The 20,349-nt window shown below is 40.5% G+C and overlaps 1 protein-coding gene across 4 annotated transcripts; it reads right to left on the minus strand.

The window, feature by feature from the left end:
* Window positions 1-906: 906 nt before the first annotated feature.
* On the minus strand, window positions 907-19,567 carry caprin1a (cell cycle associated protein 1a). 4 transcript variants are annotated; one of them, XM_084062451.1, is made up of 18 exons: window positions 19,433-19,567; window positions 16,338-16,472; window positions 16,051-16,113; window positions 15,574-15,660; window positions 14,662-14,903; window positions 13,204-13,286; window positions 10,504-10,659; window positions 10,115-10,167; window positions 8,964-9,047; window positions 8,689-8,856; window positions 8,080-8,188; window positions 7,786-7,847; window positions 7,454-7,543; window positions 7,073-7,204; window positions 2,834-2,993; window positions 2,438-2,602; window positions 1,987-2,093; window positions 907-1,549 (listed from the first exon to the last, which is right to left on the minus strand). In XM_084062451.1, the coding sequence occupies exons 2-18, from the start codon at window positions 16,470-16,472 to the stop codon at window positions 1,463-1,465; spliced, it is 1,983 nt and encodes a 660-aa protein (XP_083918577.1). In that variant the 5' UTR covers window positions 19,433-19,567; the 3' UTR covers window positions 907-1,462. The 4 variants fall into 4 exon arrangements, with proteins under 4 accessions (XP_083918577.1, XP_083918576.1, XP_083918579.1 ...); XM_084062450.1 differs by having other exon boundaries at window positions 2,438-2,623; XM_084062453.1 differs by lacking the exon at window positions 7,073-7,204 and having other exon boundaries at window positions 2,438-2,623.
* Window positions 19,568-20,349: the final 782 nt, after the last annotated feature.

Below are 20,349 nucleotides of genomic sequence, written 5' to 3' on the forward strand. Positions count from 1 at the left end.
CCAGGAGTCTGGCTAGATGTAACTACAGCTGGACAGTGGAAGAAATGAATGGTATCCTGGGTTAGGTTTGCTGCATAGCCAAATGGTTCATTCCTTGGCTGGGTTTTAACAGTACAGCTCTGCCTGCAACCGGCAAGTACACAAACTAAATAAATGTGTCATGTCGCCTTCTTCAAAAAGGCAAGGAACAAACATTAAAGGTATGTTGCTTGAACTCGACGTGATATGGTTGTAGTAGTCTCATGTTGCCAGAGAATCTGTAATCTTTGCCTACCAGTACTGATGTCTGACAACATCTCAATTTAATATAGTGACTAACAAACCTACGGCAATTGCTTTGTAAAACTAATAATAATCATATCACCTTCCCAATATGGTTTCCACCATATTGAATTTTGATGTCCCAAGACGTTATCAGTAAGCGGAGATCAATGATAGTCTGGCTAGGCGAGACAATGGTGGTAGTGTTAAATATCAGTTGATTTTGAGGTAAAATAAATCCCGAGCACAATTCATAGGCCAGGTAAAGAAAATCCTATTGAGTCATATTTTCCTTGAGCACAGCAGTATCGGCTAAACATGCAGTCTTTTTGCCAAATGGAGCCAAAGTGAAGTCCATCCACACTTCACATGCTCACTTCCAGAGGCTTTGAGAATAATTTGTTTTTTAGATAGATATATGCCCCTATGACAGAAGACAGAGTACTCATACTGGAATGCAAGGGTCAGCAAGTAAGGAGGGGAGAAAGGCAGACAGGACTGATGGCCAACAAAATCCTCCAACTGAACCAACCCACTTCAGCCCCAAAGAACAGAAAGGCTTTCCAAGGTAGCAAGCCCCAAAGGCAGCCAAATAACAGGACGCAACCCAGGACCAAACCAAAAGAAAACTAGCAGCAGACAGAAGGTAATATAACACATCTTTATTGAAACAGTCTCTCAACTGATAACATCAGCTTACAAAGGTGATGGTGCTAGGAGGGGCGAGTGAAAAAATAAAAATATTAAGAGCTGCTATGAAAACAAAAAGCATCAAAAAGAAAAGGAAAAAAAAACGAAACAAAAAAGAGAGGGAGACGTCATGGGGTTGTGAAAGAAAACATGTCAGATTTCATGGGATTGGACCGACAGTGGCAGGGTATTTTTTGCATTTATTTTGTACAAAAAATAAATTAATGAAATCTTTCAAGTTTACAGGAATATCTATTTGTTTTAAACACACAGACTTGCTGATAAATCTAAGTGGATGTCAAGTTCTGCAGTGCGTGTTAAAACATGTACGAATATCTAGACATACCAAAGCAGGCTGACTCTGATAAGGAGGCCCAAAAATAAATGAAAAATAAAAAATAAATTTGACCAATGGGAAACAAAAACTTGTTATAAAAGTGTACTCATGGGCAAACACATTCATAAATTCTGAATGTTCAACATGGCTGAACTCGACAGTCTTTAAGATCGCTTAGGATCTCATCGCTTGAGCATTACCTCGGGAACAACCTCGAGGTCCCTGGGCAGCTCCCCGTTTGTAGCCTTGCTGATAGCCCTCCTTTAGGAAACAGAACAGGACATTTAGAAATGACCTCAAGATACATTTTTATACAGCCTTTTGAAGATGACGCCTGAGAAAGTCAACTGATGACAACATGGTACAGGCCACAATAAGACATACCTGCCAACACATCTGAATATGGCAGGACTTCTGAATTTTTACCCTTTCTCCTGCCGTGCTTCTGAATTCTAATTTCTCCTGAAAATATCCTTAATTTTGGATAACTCAACCCAGACTCTGGTAAAAGTGAGCATGCCCATGGGTGTTACACATCCCACTGATATGCAGCCAGGGCCATAATGTTAATACTAAGTCAGTGAATACTAAGTGAGTACCAAGTCAGTCTAATGTTGGCAGGTATGCAATAAGAGATGGTACAGTGTGTCGGAACTAAAGATATGTTTACTTTAAAGAAGTGATAATGGAATCCTTACCCGCTGGTAGGTGCTATTTGAATAGTCGCGGGGCGTGTTAAACTGAGTTTGACCATAACCACTGTTTGGAGTGTTTGAGAAAGGAGCGCGATAGCCATCATATGCCCCTGCAGACAAAATACAAAATCTGTTGACTCATACCATTCTGCCATCTTCTAAATACTGTATAAAATGTTTCTATGCACAAGTAAGGTTTGATTTATACTTTGTTTGCGCACTGGTGTTGCGCACTGAAAATAGCAGCGCTACAAGCTCACCACGAGCTGCAGCGTGACCCATTGTAAGCTTGTACATCGGCTATTTTTGGTTCACGACACTGGCATGCAACCAATTATAAATCAGGCTTAACACCTTGTGGTAGTTTTCTGACGAACGCATGGGAATGTAGCCATCGCTATGTAACGTTGCGTCACATTGGTACCTCATAGAACATTTCAAATGAGGCTCCTACCTCTGAAACCGTTTGAGGATCCACGGTAGCCATTCATCATGCCACGGGCATTTCGTGGTCCACCCCTGGGTATGGCCCTGCTGTTATAGAAGGACTGGCCCGAACGGTTAAACCCTGGACCTTGTGATGACTGCTGGTGCCCAGCTGCCGGGGTCATGACCTGGTCTTGGGTTTGGAACCCCCCAACTGAGTAAGAGCAAACAAAAAATACTGTACTTCCTCTAATTCTGTGGAGCAAGTTGATGTTTAATTATGCTAATCCGAAAGCAGCAGTTATTTTTAAGGTTTTAAATTACCTGTCATTCCATAAAGTGGAGTTTAATCCATTTATATTTCTCTAGTCCCCAACACAATCTATACTAAAAACTATTAGCAATCGAGGCAAATCTCCCTCACCTGACTGCAATGCTTCCTGTGGGATGTCAGACTGGTCTACAACATGCTCTGCTTGGCTGCTAAATCCTGGACCATAACCACTAGGGAACTGGCCCGGCTGCTTCAGAGAATCTGCTTGACCATCAGTGTTTGGAGGCACAGGGGCATTCAAGTTAAATACCTATGGGGGAGGGGGAAAAAACGTGTTAAAATGGCAAATGCTCATGCAATAACACACATGAAAATGTATTTCCTCCATTAAGTCCGGCTAGATCTAAGATTAAATATCTTTAACAGAAGATTTTACCCAACAATGAAAGTCATCACATTATCTGCTCACCCTCATGCCAGTTGAAACACAGACAAAGTTTTCTTTGTAAAACATCTGACAGTTTGCCGGCACAGCTCTGTAGGAGCTTTCTTCGGCCGATTTTGACCAGTCCGTTAACATGTCATTATACAGTAGGTGACATTTTCTTTTAACTAGTCCATCTACATTACAAGCTCGCGATGTGACAGATTGTGAGCTTGTAGATTGGCTCGTTTCACCATTTGTGATACGACAAAGTATATAGGGCTTAAGTGGTTAGCTGAGAGATGAAGCAGGGACCCCCACTATATATACACACACACACACAAACACAGTATAAAATTGTGTTCCTCATAAAAAGTTCAGAATTTGACAGCGGTCGATTACTTCAATAATACCAATTGGTATTGTATTTTATATATTTTTTATCGTTGATTAGTCACCTTTACAACAAGGTATAACTTGTAAGGATTGTGGAATGAGTAACATGGCTAAACGTGTGGGTAGGACCTCCAAAGAATTTGCCAAAATCTCCCAATATATGCTTCTTTTGGTAATCGCTCTTGTTTTGAGCGACCTGCCAGCACACACCTGCTGAGAGGTGTGTGCCAGTCACAGGTGTGATTGGCACCTGGGCATGGGTCTTGCAACTTTGTTGAGTTTGTGTATGCTCCAAGCAGCAACACTGGGCAAGTGGAAGCTGGTGTTCCGTTACGGTACCATTTGGTGTCAGCCGCAAGATTTGCTGGCAAGTACCTGAGCATGGATCCTGCAACTTTGACATCCGTCTTTGGTACCGTTGTGCAAATCTTGCATGTAAACTTATTTATGACACCAATTGTAGCAATATGAGGGAAATGTCAAACTCCTCCGCACAGTCTGGGTTGAGGATAGAAATCCTCAACCCAGAAAAGAATCCACAATTCAGTCATCTTCATCCATCCAGTGGGAAATCCAATCCGAAACAAATAGCAAGACTTGGTTAAGAATCCTCTTGCTCCTACAGTTGTCTCTCTGTACACATTAACCCTGGCCTGTCAGAGTCACCCTCTCCAGGTGCCAGAAACATTCTGAGGGCCAATCAACTCAATCAGGCTAGCGTGATAGGTGAGTCTTGGGCTGGGTTTTCCAATCACTGCCCAACAGCAATTATATGCACACCAGCCATAATATGAACATGAAATAACACACAGCTTCTTATAGAACATAAATCAGTACATTAATAGAAAATAAGAAAGCACATCATCATTGACACAAAAATACATAGAAAAAAGTGACTCTGGGCACAGAGTTACAGGGAGCTGTAGCTGTGGAGTCAGAGGCTCGGTCAGAAGGAGCAGGAGATGGGGACACGGTGGCGCAGTCGGTAGTGCAGTCACCTCACAGCTAGAAGGTCCTGGGTTTGATTCGCATCGGGACGCCGTGGGCATGTTCTCTCCTCCGTGTCATCAGTGCCCATACGCTAGGTGGGGTTGGCGAAAGGGCCTTTCTATGTGGAGTCTGCATGTTCTCCCCGTGTCCCCTAGGGTAGTTACCCTCACTAAAAACATGCAGTAATCTAGTCTCTATACTGCCTCCCCCTGGTCAGCCGGGGCGCCTGATGGAGGGTTAAGGAACTGGTTGGAATAACGTGTTCCTTCCACGTGCTACCGGGGAAACTCCCCCCTGTCAGGTGATAAGTGGCCTGCTCACTCCTCATGTATTGAAGGAGGCATGAGCTCAGTTCAGGGCTCTCCCCAGGCTGGCAGAGGGAGAGTAGTGCCCAGGATTACAGCTTAGGCAATTGGCACTGGGTGAAAAAAATGGGTTACAAAAATCTTGGGATGCATTTTTTTTTAAGGAGCAGGAGATGCAGACATGCAAGATGCTCAGCCTGCTGGATGTCAAGCTGGCCCTGGACATGGAGGTCAAAATCTATAGAAAGATGTTGGAAGGAGAGGAGCAGAGACTGCAGCTGTCACCGAGCCCCTCAGTGCACGGCGGTGTCACGTACACATGCACATGGACGGGGAAGAAACTTGAGGAATCAGGTGGAAGTGCAGCAGCTGCAAAGATGTAGATGTCCACGCATTCGAAAGCTTGTATGTATGTTATACTTACAGCAGAGACAGCAGAGCGCCATATGGTGTGCGTACAGGGGACAGGCGAGGACAAACATTAGATGGTGTTTGATGAGGAGTACATCGAGGTTCGCGACTATTCAGCGTTTTAGGAGACCGGGAGGCAAGCTTTGCTGTAATGCTGTTATGTAACTCAACCCCCTTCCACCTCCCACTGAACCCATAACCTGGACTGCCTTTAGCTTTGGGACTGGTTTGGCATCTCGTTCTCTGGATGGCACCATACACGGACTACAGTTGGCCCACTGACAACGAACGCGTCAATCGCACATTAAAGACAATGATGACATCCTTTGTCAAAGACAAACAATACATGTGGCTTTCAGAGTTCAGTTTTGCAATAAATTCTGCGTGGCAGGAAAGTACAGGTTTCACTCCAGCAGAGATGGCCCTTCAAATCCGAAACGAATAGCAAGAATTAGGAAAGAATCCTCTCTGGCTTGCCAGAGTCACCCTCTCCAGGTGCCACAAACATTCTGAGTGCCAATCAACTCAATCGGGCTAGCATGATGGGTGAGTCTTGGTCTGTGGTTTTCCAATCACTGCCCAACTCGCAGCAATAATATGTACACCAGCCATAATATGAACATGAAATAACCCACATGGCTTCTTACACATAAATACGTAAATCAGTACATTAATAGAAAATAAGAAAGTACATCATAATTGACACAAAAATACATCAAAAAACATGTGACTCTGGGCACAGAGGTTACAAAATCTAGGCCTATGGTTCCTCAGTGAAGCAAGGGTGAGGAACCGGTATTCTTGGGATGTTTGTCTTCACCAGTCTCGCGGAACTTAGTCCCAAGTTTGGAAATGGTACCAGGGCTGACACCAAATAATGCTGCCACTCTGCGTAACGAAACACCAGCTTCCACTTGGCCTATTGCACAGGCCTTATGCTGAAGGGAGAAACGTGGCATCTTTCCATGCGGGCAGTGTTGCTGCTTGGAGCATACACAAACTCAACAAAGTTACAGGACCCATGCTCAGGTGCCAGTCACACACCTGTGTGGCAGGTCACTCAAAACAAGAGCCAGTGCCAACAGAAGCATATTGGGGGATTTTTTTTTTCTTTTTGGGGGGTGCCATCTACACGTTTAGCTGTGTTGTTCATTCCACGATCATTACAAGTTATACCTCATTGTAATGGTGACTAATCAACGATGAACACATTTTTTTCATTCCACATGCAATTGTTTGGCTTCAGAAAACGTGGATTTTGCTGTATGGAGTAATGTACTGGTCATTATTTTGGAAATTGAGCACCGATGGCCTAGTGGTTAAGGTGCATACCAACCAAATATAGGCTCTAATGCAGCCTGACAGCGAGTCGCAAGTTTGATTCCCGAGCCCGACGACCTTGAGATAGATAGATAGATAGAGGAACTATTAAGGACTGGTCACCGTTGGCTTCATTGTTTGAGAAAGTTGCTACAGAGCAGTGCTAGCAAACAATTGTTTTGTGGAAAAAGAAACTCTTTTCAACTAATATAAGGGTGAGTAGATAATGACAATTTTTGGATTTCATTTTTGCCATAAAACTGCACATTCCCTTGCAGTTGATTCTGAAGCTTTATATAGTCAATTAGTCATGAGAGAAAGAAAAGAGGGGCATTCAGTGGAGAGGAGGAGATGAAAAGTGAAAGACGCAGTGGCCTACCGGGAGAAATGACTGCCTAATTATCTGTTGCTCTTCATGTATAGTGTTCAATGTGTGTTCAATGTTACATAGTAATTTAAATTGATAACCATACCACGTTAGAATGAACATGGAACCTGGCTTGTTGTAAGTGTTGTATTGTTAAATCCATTTACAAAGCCTACCGCTTGCATGGACTGGAATGGTGCTGCGTTCACATTGATGCCTCCACTGTGGGGCGGTTTGGAGACAGGTGGGAAGGCGGGGGGCAGGGAGGACGGGGCAGGGGGCTGCTCAGAAGACAGGGACATCGAAGCCTGGGGAGGGACGAGGGAGGGAGGAAGGAAGGACGGACGGAAGGTAGGAAGGAAGGAAGGAAAGAAGGATTGAGGAGATGGTAAGGGGAAACAGACAAGGCAAACACCAACAGCATTCAGACACACTTAAGGACAGCTCTGATGAGTGCCTGTTGACTAACATCTACCTCTCATTTTGAATGTACCGTATCCACAGGCACATGCCTACACAGACAACCAATGACCAGTGAGGTAAAGCAATGGGTTTACCTGGCTGGGATTGCTGGGCTCTGTCTGCGAGCAGGGCTCTGTTGTGTTAGAGGGTTGGTAGAGGAGGGGTGAGGTTGATGCCATGGAGCCCTGTGAGAAAAAAAGAGAAGTTTTGAGGGCAACAACTGAGCAAGATAGAAGAAACCTAGACACTCTGCCTTTTATTTATTTTTTTAAGTCTACTTAATGGGCCAAGCGATAGCAAAGAAAATACACAAATGGGCTTTCTTCAGGATGTACTTAGCTGCTTTTATATTTTAGGTTAGATTACTGTAATGGTCTTCCATCAATTTTTACAGAACTATTTCTCTCATTGCTTCCATCGTACTTACTTGGGATGATTCTTGCGTTCCAGGAACTGTGTTTGTTTGGGGTAGTCGAGGCTCTGAGTGGGCTGTTCAGGAGGAAATAAATTGACAGTAAGTTGCAAAGACACACACTTAAAAGCTATCTTACCCAATCGTTTTTCTCCTAAATGACAGTTCAGAGCAACAATAATACTACGCTTTGTTTATGGACGGACAGAGAGGGATTGCTATAAGGCTCCTGCATGTAACACGGGCCCTAATTAAACATTTATTATTTATCAAAGAACAAACGATTTTCATAAAAAAATGGTTAATGACCTGGAGCACAACCCATCTGCTGTAGTTCCACTGTCTGCACAGGTTTCATGGGCTGGGCAGACACAATGGCTGGATCCAGGGCTGGTCCATCAAACTCCAACATGGAGTCCTAAAGAACCAAAGACAATATTTCAGGTTCGGTCATATGTCAGCTATGTAGAGAACGTAAAATGGTACTATATACTGTATGTGCCTTGTGTAGCCACACAAAAGTTTAATGTATAGCAGCACGATCATGAAATATTAGTTGACGATTGTCATGTAAATAATTGCTGATTAACGATTTAATTGTTTATTTGGCTTTGAACATTGGAACCTATAAATATATATTACCTTTCGATTTGGCTTTTAGGCTTTGTAAAAAATTACAAACACATAAATATACAAATAAATGACTGTCAATGGCTATGCATTTCATAAATTTATACCATCAACATTTTTCTAAAATGGGCGGAAATAGCAGATCTACAATCTCACAATTCGGCGTGATTCAATCAACTTGTACCTATGAATGGAAACGATTATGCAAAATAATTGTGATTATCTCAAATAATTGCGATCAGTGTAACAATTGTGACAGGCCCTTCTTTGTGAATAGGTCCTTTTCACCTGCATAAAGTTATAGGTCCCCTGCATCTGGGCCATGAGGTCCTGCACCGCCTGCTTTCTGACCACTGGGTCCGCACCAGTCTGGGTCTGGCCAGGGTCTTGGTTCACAGTGTGGGGTGGTTCTTGGACCAATGTGGCAGGGGGCTGGTGCTGTAGGGAATTCACCATCTGTCCCCAACACACAGCAGTCAATGGAAGGTACAGGAGGGATGCAAAAAAGGGATCTACTGAAACCCTGACTGATATGGATAACCGACAGTAAATACAGTGCATACCTGGGCCTCCACCGCCCACTCCTCCACTTGGTCTTTGTCTGTGCCGCTGTACGATGTTTCTGGAATGAACTGTCTGTTTACAAACTGCAAAAGCAGAACAAGATCACAAACGATATTACTTTATCAGTTTACACTTAAATTTGACTTGGGACATAAAAGCCCTATACAGTATGCAACACATAATATACACATTTGACGTGACAAAAGAAGCACAAATGAATTACATATATGCATAATAACATGCAGACAAAAGCAGTGATGTCCTTCATTATTCTACTGGCCCTTGGCCAGGTTCTAAATTTAGCCCCAAACAAAGGACAATATTCAATTCAATAAGGTCTGACCTTATTGAATTTTGGAACTTAACTTGTGTGTATATTCTCCATTCAAAACATGGCTAGTGTTTGAAGTGATATTCCTTGTATACCATTATTATATGTAGATGCATAAACTAGTCTCTCAAGTGGTTGACCAACAATCTTTGAATAAATGTTCAGTTGTTGCGAAGTTGTGACTTCAAGGCAACAAACAAACATCCATATCAGGTGGTAATACAGTACTGAAAAGGATATTTCACTTTCAAATAAACATTCTTTTAATAAAAAAACTAATGGAAAGATCACGGCCCTCTCACATATTAGAATGTCCTTCTAATGCGCGAGGGGGGCGTGATTTTTCCATTACTTTTTCCATTTATGCTTTATATATTGTTTTAATGCTTATTTTAGTTGAAAGTGAAATATCCCTTAGAACACTCATAATAACAGAAGTGAAAAACAAAATAAGAATCTGTCTTCTTGCCCCAAAAGACGGCAAAGATAATAAATTATTTTCTTTGATTTCCTACACATAGATGCATACATATATGGTATGTACAAAAAACAAACAGTATATACAGTAAAACCACCACAATCCAGATCTATCAGTAATTTTGAGCCCAGCTGATCACTCACACCCTCAGCTGTCCACTGCTATAGCAACAGTCCCATGAAAGCCTGAGACTGCATGCCTTGCTTCACAAACTCAACTGAACATTGAATCTAGTGTCCTGGCCCAGCACCCTGAAGTGAATGCTACCACGTCTATTGATCCAAACACATCATATTTTACACATACTTTTAAAACACCATCAGTTGCCATGGAAACCTCACCTCTGTGGATTCCACTTGAACAGTCTCTGTATATTCTTCAGTAGCCGTTCCTTCTGAAAAACAAATAAAAACCATCACAAACACATCAGTCTCATCCATCAACAATATGTGGTTCTCAAAGGGGGTTCTGGGGACCCCCAGTGGTCCTTAAGGGGGTTCCCAGCTAAATTAGCTAATATAGCATAAAGTCCATTTAACCACTTGAAATCTATTTACATTGCCTATTTAAAAATAACCATTTTAAACAACATAAATCTTGTATGGCGTCCCTGACAAAATATTTTCAGATGGGGGTCCGCAGCCAAACACATTTCAATTTGGGGGTTCTCAAAAACGTTTGAGAACCACTACTCTACATCCATGTGTGTTAGCAGTGTGACTGTAGCTACCAGGTTCTGACGGCTGCTCCACAGGCTTGGATTCAACCACCACGGCTTCCTCCTCCTCTTCCTCCTTTTCTTCACACACTCCATTCTGATGCGTTTGCGCTCGGTCAAAGTAGCCACTCAGCAGCACCTTGTCCAGAGTGTCCTTTAGTGCCTTGTCTGGAAACAAAGAATTTGGGACGTAAAAGAAGCTGCAGTGTTAACGAAAAATTTGATATTATGATGAAAACAACCAACCAGCAATTCCGGAATGCACACTCTCAGCACTCCTGTTAATGCAATGTAGCATAAGAATTTAAGGTAAACTGAATTGGAGTTGTATAGTTGAGCTTGGTGCTTTGGTGAGATCAGAAGTGTTGTTAATTACAGTTCAACTTTACATACCGTAACAAATTCCTTTGTATTGTATTAATAGCAGGTGTTAGTAATGTTACTTCCAAACCTAAGCTATTTATCTGAGATTCCTTAATTAGAAAAATATTTAACCTTGGGAGAGTGCTACAATGTCAGAAAATAGAAGCATTTTAACAACTACTGTCTCCTTTGTATACATACATACAGTTAAATGGAACTGTTTTTGATTACAATAATGTAGAAAAAGAAAAACAACCCCCCATGATTATAAACTTAAGCTCACAGATCAATCTTATGTTGATCTTTAAGCAGCTTAGAGGAAAGGCCTCTATTAAATAGGACTATGCGGGAAAATACAGTAGCCTATGAGAGCCTGTTTCTCAGTGTTCCGTTGTAGTAAACACCAAATAAGTTACCCAGAAATAAGAACAGAACAATTAGAGCCCCCATGAATATATCTTGGAACTTTACTGAGGCCAAGTATGACTGACATGGCTTCTCACTAACGTTACAAATACCTTTTGAGTAGACAGACAATCAGAATGAGAAGCACCCCTCAACAACCTAAACCTAAAATGCCACACACGTCTTGGTCCTTGTAATAAGAACCAGTATCAATTGATCAACAAGCAATGACAAGAAAATGATGTAAACAATAGCAACCAGAACAATTGAACTCAGAATTCCCTGATAAAAATATAAAGTTTTGAACAGTAGGTTTCTGTGTAGTCTGAAGCAAAATACCAGCATGTGGTGGGTGGCTAAATATTACAATTGGCTGTGCTACACATTGGTTCAATAAACCAACTGGGATGATAGATATATATCTAGTACCTATCAACAGAATTGTTGTAAATTTGTAGGGTGTTGATTAACCAATGATTAGGTCTCTTGTTAAGATAGGTTGCACACTGACCATTATTCACGCTGATCCATATTTAACACGACACCGGAATGAAGTAGAAAAACATTTGGACTTAAAAATATGTTGGACGTCTGTCTGATAAATGTACCTACACAAACAATACATTTTTTATTTAAGTAATCTTTGACCAATTGGATGCAAGGCTCTTTACATCAATGATAAAGCTGATAAAGATAACTTGGATACAGTAATCTATGAGCCATAGGGCGGATTCAAACTATGGTCCCGAGTGCGCACCCCGGACCACTTGGGTTGGTGCGAACGTTGCGCATCGTTCCCCGGAACGGATCACCGTACCGTACCGGAGACCGCCTCCGGAGGTAGTCTCGGATCCGGATCATGCGTACTCGGGTACGGAACGATGCAATGTGAAGACATCCGTATCAACAGAAGGAAGTGGACTTCTAATCACATATATGCTTTATATATTTTTATAATGACACATTATTTTAGCTGGGTTATACCTTCTCATAGTTCTACATTCAGAATGTTGACAAGAAATAATAATCCCGCTAGTGTTTGAGTAGCGCGAGCCGTGAAAAAACATAAACAAAAAACACGTGTGTAGCGTAACGCTGCCACTAGGATGAATATACCAAGGATTAGTCTGTGAAGTCACTGCTAAAATACCAAGGGTGCGATAGTGACGTCAGTATCATATTGATAATAACAGATACGACGTTACATTTTGAGGTTTCGAAGACCAACGCACACACTGCTTTGGTTGTGTATTGTTGTTCAGTTATTATAACTCAAGACAACGTCAGGAACACAGTCAAACTTTATTATTCACTCTAAACTCTGACAAGTGACTCTTCTTCTGTGAATGACATTCTCTATCTCCCAAAGCCCCATAGTCAACAGCCCCCCATGAGGCACATATTTACCATTACTGTTTATGATCTGTTCTCAGGTACGGAAGAATATTGGCCAATGTGAATGCTGGCCAGCTGGGAGAGGCCAATCGTACTCGGGAACGGTTCGAATCAATCGGACCCAGTCTGAATCCGCCCATAGTGACAGCCAAATAACCTGGGACTCTCTTTAATAGGATGTCAATTTATAGTCACACAAGCCTTTCTGGATTAAGTGTAAAGCTACAATTAGGGAGTTATTTTAATCAATAAAATTACATTTGAATAAATCAGTATGGCATTATGTTGATACAATATAACTAGCACATCTGCAGTAGTTAGAGTAGAGGTGGTCTCTCAACTCTTTCACTGACAATTTTCGACCGATTGACAATGTCAATAAGTTATTTGAAGCAGAAGGTGCACCGGATTGGACACTACAGTAGATATGCCACCATCGTAGTTTGGGCATTGTTGCAATTACCAACAGACATAAAACTTAATAAAACGTTTACTATCTGTAAAATAAATCAGTACAGAAAACAGGTAAATAAGTGTGAGACAACTTACACGTGGTTCCTGCCACAGCCTTATCTCGGCCCTCTAGCAGCTCCCACAGGTGTAGTGAAGCTCCGTCATACTGCTCAGTCAACCTGCAAGTCAAACAAGAAGATCCATCAATTCATACTATATAAAGAAAATTATGGCCATGGTGCAAATAATTACCCATGGCAATTTGACATTTGTATGTTAAATTGCCAACTAACATAAGTTATTTAGTTGCCATAATGGTGTAATGATTATTCTTTCACAAATCCGTATCTCTGCTGGATGCAGCCATTGCCTCTCAAGCATGTGCGCTAAAGTCGTAAACTTAAGTACAATTAAGTTCATCACTCTAAGGCCAGCTGTTTTTACGGCATAGCTCTGTAACCAGCTAGCTGTCTATAAGAGGTTCTGTCTGTCCTGAGCTAATTTCGCAAACCACTGGACCAATCAGTGCCACATTTCATCATCAATATGTCAGAGATCCACACTGTTATCGAATCCTGTTTGTTTTAGTTACAACAATGTCAAAGAGCCAAAACCAAAACATTTTACTCTTGCGTACTTACTACTTGTATGAGATGTAACAAATACAAATGTATTGTATGTACTGCACTGGATCTAACATGATTAAGAAAAGTACATCTTCTAGGAAATTACATGTAATCTATCTATCAATTCATGACACACACACAAGCTTTGGTTGATGTTTGTGCCGCTGCACCAAGAAGTTGCAGTGTGAACAAATAACTCATCAGCCGTTTATGATGACATCAGGGATCTGTCAAATGGTAGTGGGTACCGCACTGGGTATTCTGACAATGGGTATAACAGGTACTCTGACAACAATAAGTATAATAGGTACTGCATAAACGGATAGGGCATGCATTTCTAATTTGCTTCGTTGCCGACTTGAATCGTTCCCAAGTAGGCTAGCGACCGTTTAGTATTTCACAATATGTTAACTACAAATTAATTTGGCAATTTGTGTGTTGATATTAGCCTGCACATTAATGATGTCACCTAGTACCGAAAATCAAGGCTGAAATTATATTTGGCCAATTATATTGTTTGATCAGCACCGACTATATGAAATGTATTTTAGCTTCCCTCTGGATAGTCACTAGGGGGATAATCACATTTCTGATTTCTTAAAGCGGCAAATCCATTTCTCAACAACGAAAGATTGTTTCAGTGAGGTTGGCAGAACTGACCATAGAGCTAAATGATATTGTTGATGACTGCTACAACTGGGCATCTGGATGGTGCAGGGGTAAAGTTCCTGCCCATCACCTTGGTGGTAATGTAATTCGTCTGTGTATATACTGACATATACACAGACGGAGGGAAATTGACAATGGCTAATTGGGCGAGGAAGAAAATAACTAATAAAAAAAACTGCTATAACATAAGACACCATAGCACCAACATTTATTTCTTTCCTCTTTATCTTAACCATCAAAAATACAAAGCATTTCATACCTGACTTCATAGTCCCTGTCAGGTCCCACTAGCTTGTAGAACTCATCAAACGATGTGAGATCTGCCTCAGTGAGCAAGGGGGAACCACTGGCGTCAGACTGTTTGAGGTCCTGTCTGACACTGTCATCTCCTAACCGGTCCAACAAGAACTGCAGCTCCAAAACAGTCTTCAGCCTCCGCTGTTCCATCTCCTCCCGTTGCAGCTGCTCCCGTCTTGCAGACTTCTTCGCTGCTTTTTGGATCTGAACACACAGGGAAATCAGAAAAGACTGCTCACAAAAATATTCCAGAGTAATTCCAGAGTACATTAGTCCATATATTTGTTAAATAGACACTTAACATAAGTGACTTATAATAACAGAATTATATAGCACCCATATACTGCCATATATATATATATATATATATATATATATATATATATATATATATATATATATATATATATATATACACACACACCATGAACACTGACCAATGACTCGAGTACAATGTATTTAGGACCCATTTTCCAAGACTTTCGAGTTACTAGCCATTATTTTCTGTTCTATGAGAATGTAGTCTTAATCCATCCATACTACCAACTACTATATCAGTTACTGTAGTGTTAACGTTTATTTAGGTATAGTAACAACTGAAAACATGCATCTGTATATTAAAGACAAGTATGGGGAATATGTATCACAATAGTGTGTACAGTTTGATCTTGATTAGGATTTCTAACAGTGAAATCAAAGGGCAACTGACCCTGATAAAAAAAAACACAAGATTGGTGTTCTCAGAGGCTGCTATAGTCTGGGGTCGACAGTCTTTGAAACATATGGATGAATGATATTCAAAACAACACGTACAGTATATCTCATCAGATAAGTAAGCTAAAGGGACAAGCATAATGCAGGGACTCATACTCACATCTTGGCCCAAAGTCAGGAAGCACTTCTGCAATTCCCGAGCAAAATCGAGGTTGTGGACCACTTCTAGGGACCTTGATAAAGCCTCCTTTTAAGGGAGAGATGGAGAGAAGAAAATGTAGTGTTTAATTAAGAAGAAAAACATATATATATATAGAGAGAGAGAGTTATTTTATGGTGGAATGGAGTTATTTTATGGTGGAATGAAGACACAGGGAGCAAAGGAAGCACCAGCTGATAATGTTCTGGTTAAAATGAGCCAACAGTCTAAAAGAAAATATGACACATTTTTTTAGATGGGTTTTCAAAAGGTAAATAACTTAAGAGTTGGAAGCACAAAGAATGTAAAAATAAGGCAAATATGTTTTACAAAATGAAATACTTGAAGGGAATTATAGGACAAAGTAGCTACAACAAATAAAATTGCAAATAATAAAAAGTTAGATGTCCAAATGAATAGACAATGTCTTATACATACCAGCTGATCCTGATTCAGTCCCTCCCCTTTATTCTTCTTAGCTTGATAATCATCCAGTTTACCCTGTAGGAGAAATATTTCAAGCATTGGACAGGAGAATAAAAACAATAAGTTGCTCAACCCAAAAACGAGCTATAACATAAATCTTGAACTGTAGTTATTATTCCCCAAAACTTGAACCACACGTAAACACATTTGAATCTTTACAAGGAAAGATTATATGTGTATGAATTGCGTTATCCATGAAAGGACATTGAAACACCAATGTCATCAATGAACTGTGTTACCTTTTTCTTCTCCAGGTTGCGAACCTTCTTGTCCATCACTCCCAGAATCTGCTTCATGGCCTCAGAATGATTCCCAGGTCCTAACTCTGGACTGGCAGACTGGGCAGCATTGTTGCCAACCATTGCTGAAGGCATCTAAAGAGAAGATATTATGTAATCAATAGAAACAATGCCACCGTTGAAATGAATTGCACTCTGGTGCAGTATAAATTAATTGCACTGTGTTTAAGAAAACATATCCATATTTGATTTGAAGCTGACCAACTGCACAGGGTAAAGCATTTTCAAACCTCATGGCTTTACAACCGACCCTGTGTTTCTTGTTTTTTTCCCCCCACACACACAGATTTCCCTCGTTGATTTTTTTCTTATTTGATCACTCACAATCAGGTTATATTAGGAGAGAAATTACAATTCTATAATCAACCTACTTGAACCCTACGAGCCAACTCGCAAGCTTAGATCATTGGGCGAACCATTGCTTAGTGCTTACCATTCAAACGTGTCGCTTAAGAACTAAAAAGGAGACCGGAGGCCCTTGCTACTCAAGCTCCAAAACTTTGGAATGCCTTGCCCCAGGAGACTTGCAGAGTCGGTGTCTCGATTTAAATCACTTCTGAAAACTCCTATACAAAGCTGCTTTTAACCCCCAACCTTCACAGTTGATGCAGCTTTTGTTTTTATCTATTGTTGAGTTTATCGATTCATTTCTTGTGTTGCGTTTTTCTTTTCTGCTAAGCAGAGCTTGTATGTCATGCCTATTGGTGTGTCATGTTTTGCGATTTCTTCTGTTAAGCACTTTGTGGCTCTGCTCTTATAAAAGGTGGTATACAAATAAAGTATATTATTATTATTATTATTAAAAGATTCCTCCATTTCAAATAATATGGCTTCTGTAAGAATCACTCCGCAAGTCTCCTTATAGATCTCAGTATCAAAATCTCCACTGTATTAGAAAATGATGAGTATGCGTGTCATAGGATTTTTTCTAGACCTTTCTGGGGCTTTTGACACTGTAATAACTAAATCATTTTAGATATGGGTTTCAAAGAAATGTGTTCAAATAATTATGTTATGGATAGAGCAATATGTCAGCTAAAAGCTGTAAATCCAATAGAGCAGCATTATCATGCAGCTCTATCCATTTTTGGTCCTTTATTATTTCGTGTTTATAGTAATGGTTTTGCTGCAATAAAAAAAATACTGTATTGCCCATTCCATTCTTAGATGACAGAAATCCACTGGATTTTTGGGGGCGATTTTTTTCAGAATTGTTAGGTCTCTGCCCTTCTAACCTTACTACAGCTTAATAATGTATATCCATACCTATACTGTACCTAGTCTACCTACCTCCAAGTCCAAGGAATCACCTGCATCTCTTTCATAAACTCAAACTATTGACCAAGTTTTACGAAAACATCCTACATGCATTTTGTTTTTATTTACAAAGTGAGATTTCAGCCAGGACAGCGCTTTACCAGAGTGTTTCCAACAATATATGTCTGTAAAAATCCCTACATTCAGTATTCCCTAACAAGACAAATAAACATCACCCTTTCCATCACATACAATATATATCGAATAAAATCAGCACCTGGGTAAATATTTTTGGCATTATTTTCAAAGCTCAGTGTCGGCAGTTGTCAAGGCTCACTGATGTTTAATTGATCATACAAAGGCAAATATAGTAGAGAGCTGAGATACCACTAATGGTGCTCTGTTAACCCATTACAGAAGCTGTAACGTTTACCCTGTTACAGTCCAGAGATACTGATGGGTAACGTTGCCTCTGTTACAGTCTAGAGATACTGATAGGTAAAGTTAACGTTACCTCTGTTACAGTCCAGATACTGATATGTAACGTTACCTCTGTTACAGTCCATAGATATTGATAGGTAACGTTGTTACTGTCCATAGATAATGATAGATAACGTTGCCTCTGTTACAGTCCATAGATACTGATAGGTAAAGTTAACGTTACCTCTGTTACAGTCCATAGATATTGATAGGTAACGTTACCTCTGTTACAGTCCATAGATATTGATAGGTAACGTTACCTCTGTTACAGTCCATAGATATTGATAGGTAACGTTGCCTCTGTTACTGTCCATAGATAATGATAGGTAACGTTACCTCTGTTACAGTCCAGAGATACTGATAGGTGAAGTTACCTCTGTTACAGTCCATAGATACTGATAGGTTACGTTACCTCTAGTATCTATGGACTGTAACAGAGGTAACGTTACCTAGAGGTAACGTTACCTCTGTTACAGTCCATAGATACTTATAGGTAACGTTACCTCTGTTACAGTCCATAGATACGTATAGGTAACGTTACCTCTGTTACAGTCCATAGATACTTATAGGTAACGTTACCTCTGTTACAGTCCATAGATACTGATAGGTAACGTTACCTCTGTTACAGTCCAGAGATACAGAGGTATGTTATCCCTGTTACAATCCAGAGATACAGAGGTAATGTGTAATGTTATCCCTGTTACAGTCCAGAGATACAGAGGTAATGTTATCCCTGTTACAGTCCAGAGATAATGTTATCCCTGTTACAGTCCAGAGATACAGAGGTAATGTTATCCCTGTTACAGTCCAGAGATACAGAGGTAATGTTATCCCTGTTACAGTCCAGAGATACAGAGGTAATGTTATCCCTGTTATAGTCCAGAGATAATGTTATCCCTGTTACAGTCCAGAGATACAGAGGTAATGTTATCCCTGTTACAGTCCAGGAGCAGGTAACATCCCCCTGTTGTTCTGATCCCCCATGTTGCATTGTTAGCAGGCTAACTAGCCTGCAAGCTAAGCAGGTATAGTGGTTCTGCTTGGGTATCATCATCATTATTATTATGATGATGAAACCACGACACAAAGACTCCGGGGTTTTTAAGCTAAAGAAAACGAATACACACTTGCCTCTTGGACGGTTAACATATAATTCAAATGAAACAATGCAAACTTAACAGGTTCGACTTTGGTTTTGTCCGGTCGTCACGGGAGAAGATGACTGGACATTACGACGACTATTACATACATTTTTTGTTAGAAATTCGGGATTCTACTTGATAGCAATATTTTCGTACCTTTTTACTCTTTGTCCTCAAAGAGATTTTGATCGCCGGACTGGGTTGTTTTACGGTACAATGTGCTTCGTGTAAATCGAGTGGTATTTAGTCGTACTGATGCTCGTGTCGACCACTAGCTGACTAGCTTCAGCTATCTGACCATGGAGCTAACTGCTCGTCGATGCTAACGGTACTGCTGAAGGACCCCGTTGGTTGTTTTAAAATGGCCTGACAGTAAATCCCATTTCTGTCTTCTTTTTGTTTTCTTCTTTTTCATTTCAACGATAGTTTTGGCTTTGTTGACTTGCTATACAGCGTATTAGTTGACCGCCAATACATTCGTCAATACATTCCTATAATTATATTATTGTAGCCATGGATCTAAGACGGTCATCTGTCATGACTGTCGTGGATTAACTTCAACATAGTGTTTGCACGTTCTACCTTTTTGGCCCGTACATCTACATAAACATTCAGATTTCAACTATAAAGTGCTTGCACCATGGCTACGGATGTTACAATTCTGTACGAGCTCTTAGAAGTACCCGTATCTTCTGTATTGTTCAATAAAGCATTTAAATCCGATTGGTGGCCATTTTCTCATACAGTTATAATGTATCAGCTAGTACAATACACCCCCAAACCGATAGGGTTGCGTAGTGGAAAGTGTAATGGAGAAACTACGGAGAAAATGGCCACCGATCGGATTAAAATGCTTTTTATTGAACAATACGGAAGATACGGGTACTTCTGAGAGTCCTTACACAATTTTAACATCCGTGGCCATGAGGTAAACGCTTTATATTCAAAATGTGAACGTGTATGTAGATGTATGGGCTAGAAAGGGAGAAAGTGCGAACACTATGTTGAAGTTCATCCATGATTGTCATTTAATGTATGTCATGTATCAGGGTTAAGTACTGTTTTGTTTGTTA

This window comes from Gymnoscopelus microlampas, assembly GCF_963454915.1.
Source record: "Gymnoscopelus microlampas genome assembly, chromosome: 1".
Taxonomy (NCBI): domain Eukaryota; kingdom Metazoa; phylum Chordata; class Actinopteri; order Myctophiformes; family Myctophidae; genus Gymnoscopelus; species Gymnoscopelus microlampas.

Excerpts from the sequence above, each read along its gene's own strand:
- caprin1a (XM_084062450.1), bottom strand. The coding sequence starts at position 16,472 with ATGCCTTCAGCAATGGTTGGCAACAATGCTGCCCAGTCTGCCAGTCCA. Across the intron at positions 10,660-13,203 it reads GGCTGTGGCAGGAACCACGT|ACAAGGCACTAAAGGACACT; the intron begins GTAAGTTGTCTC and ends CTTTGTTTCCAG. Across the intron at positions 2,994-7,072 it reads CATTCCAGTCCATGCAAGCG|GTATTTAACTTGAATGCCCC; the intron begins GTAGGCTTTGTA and ends CCTCCCCCATAG.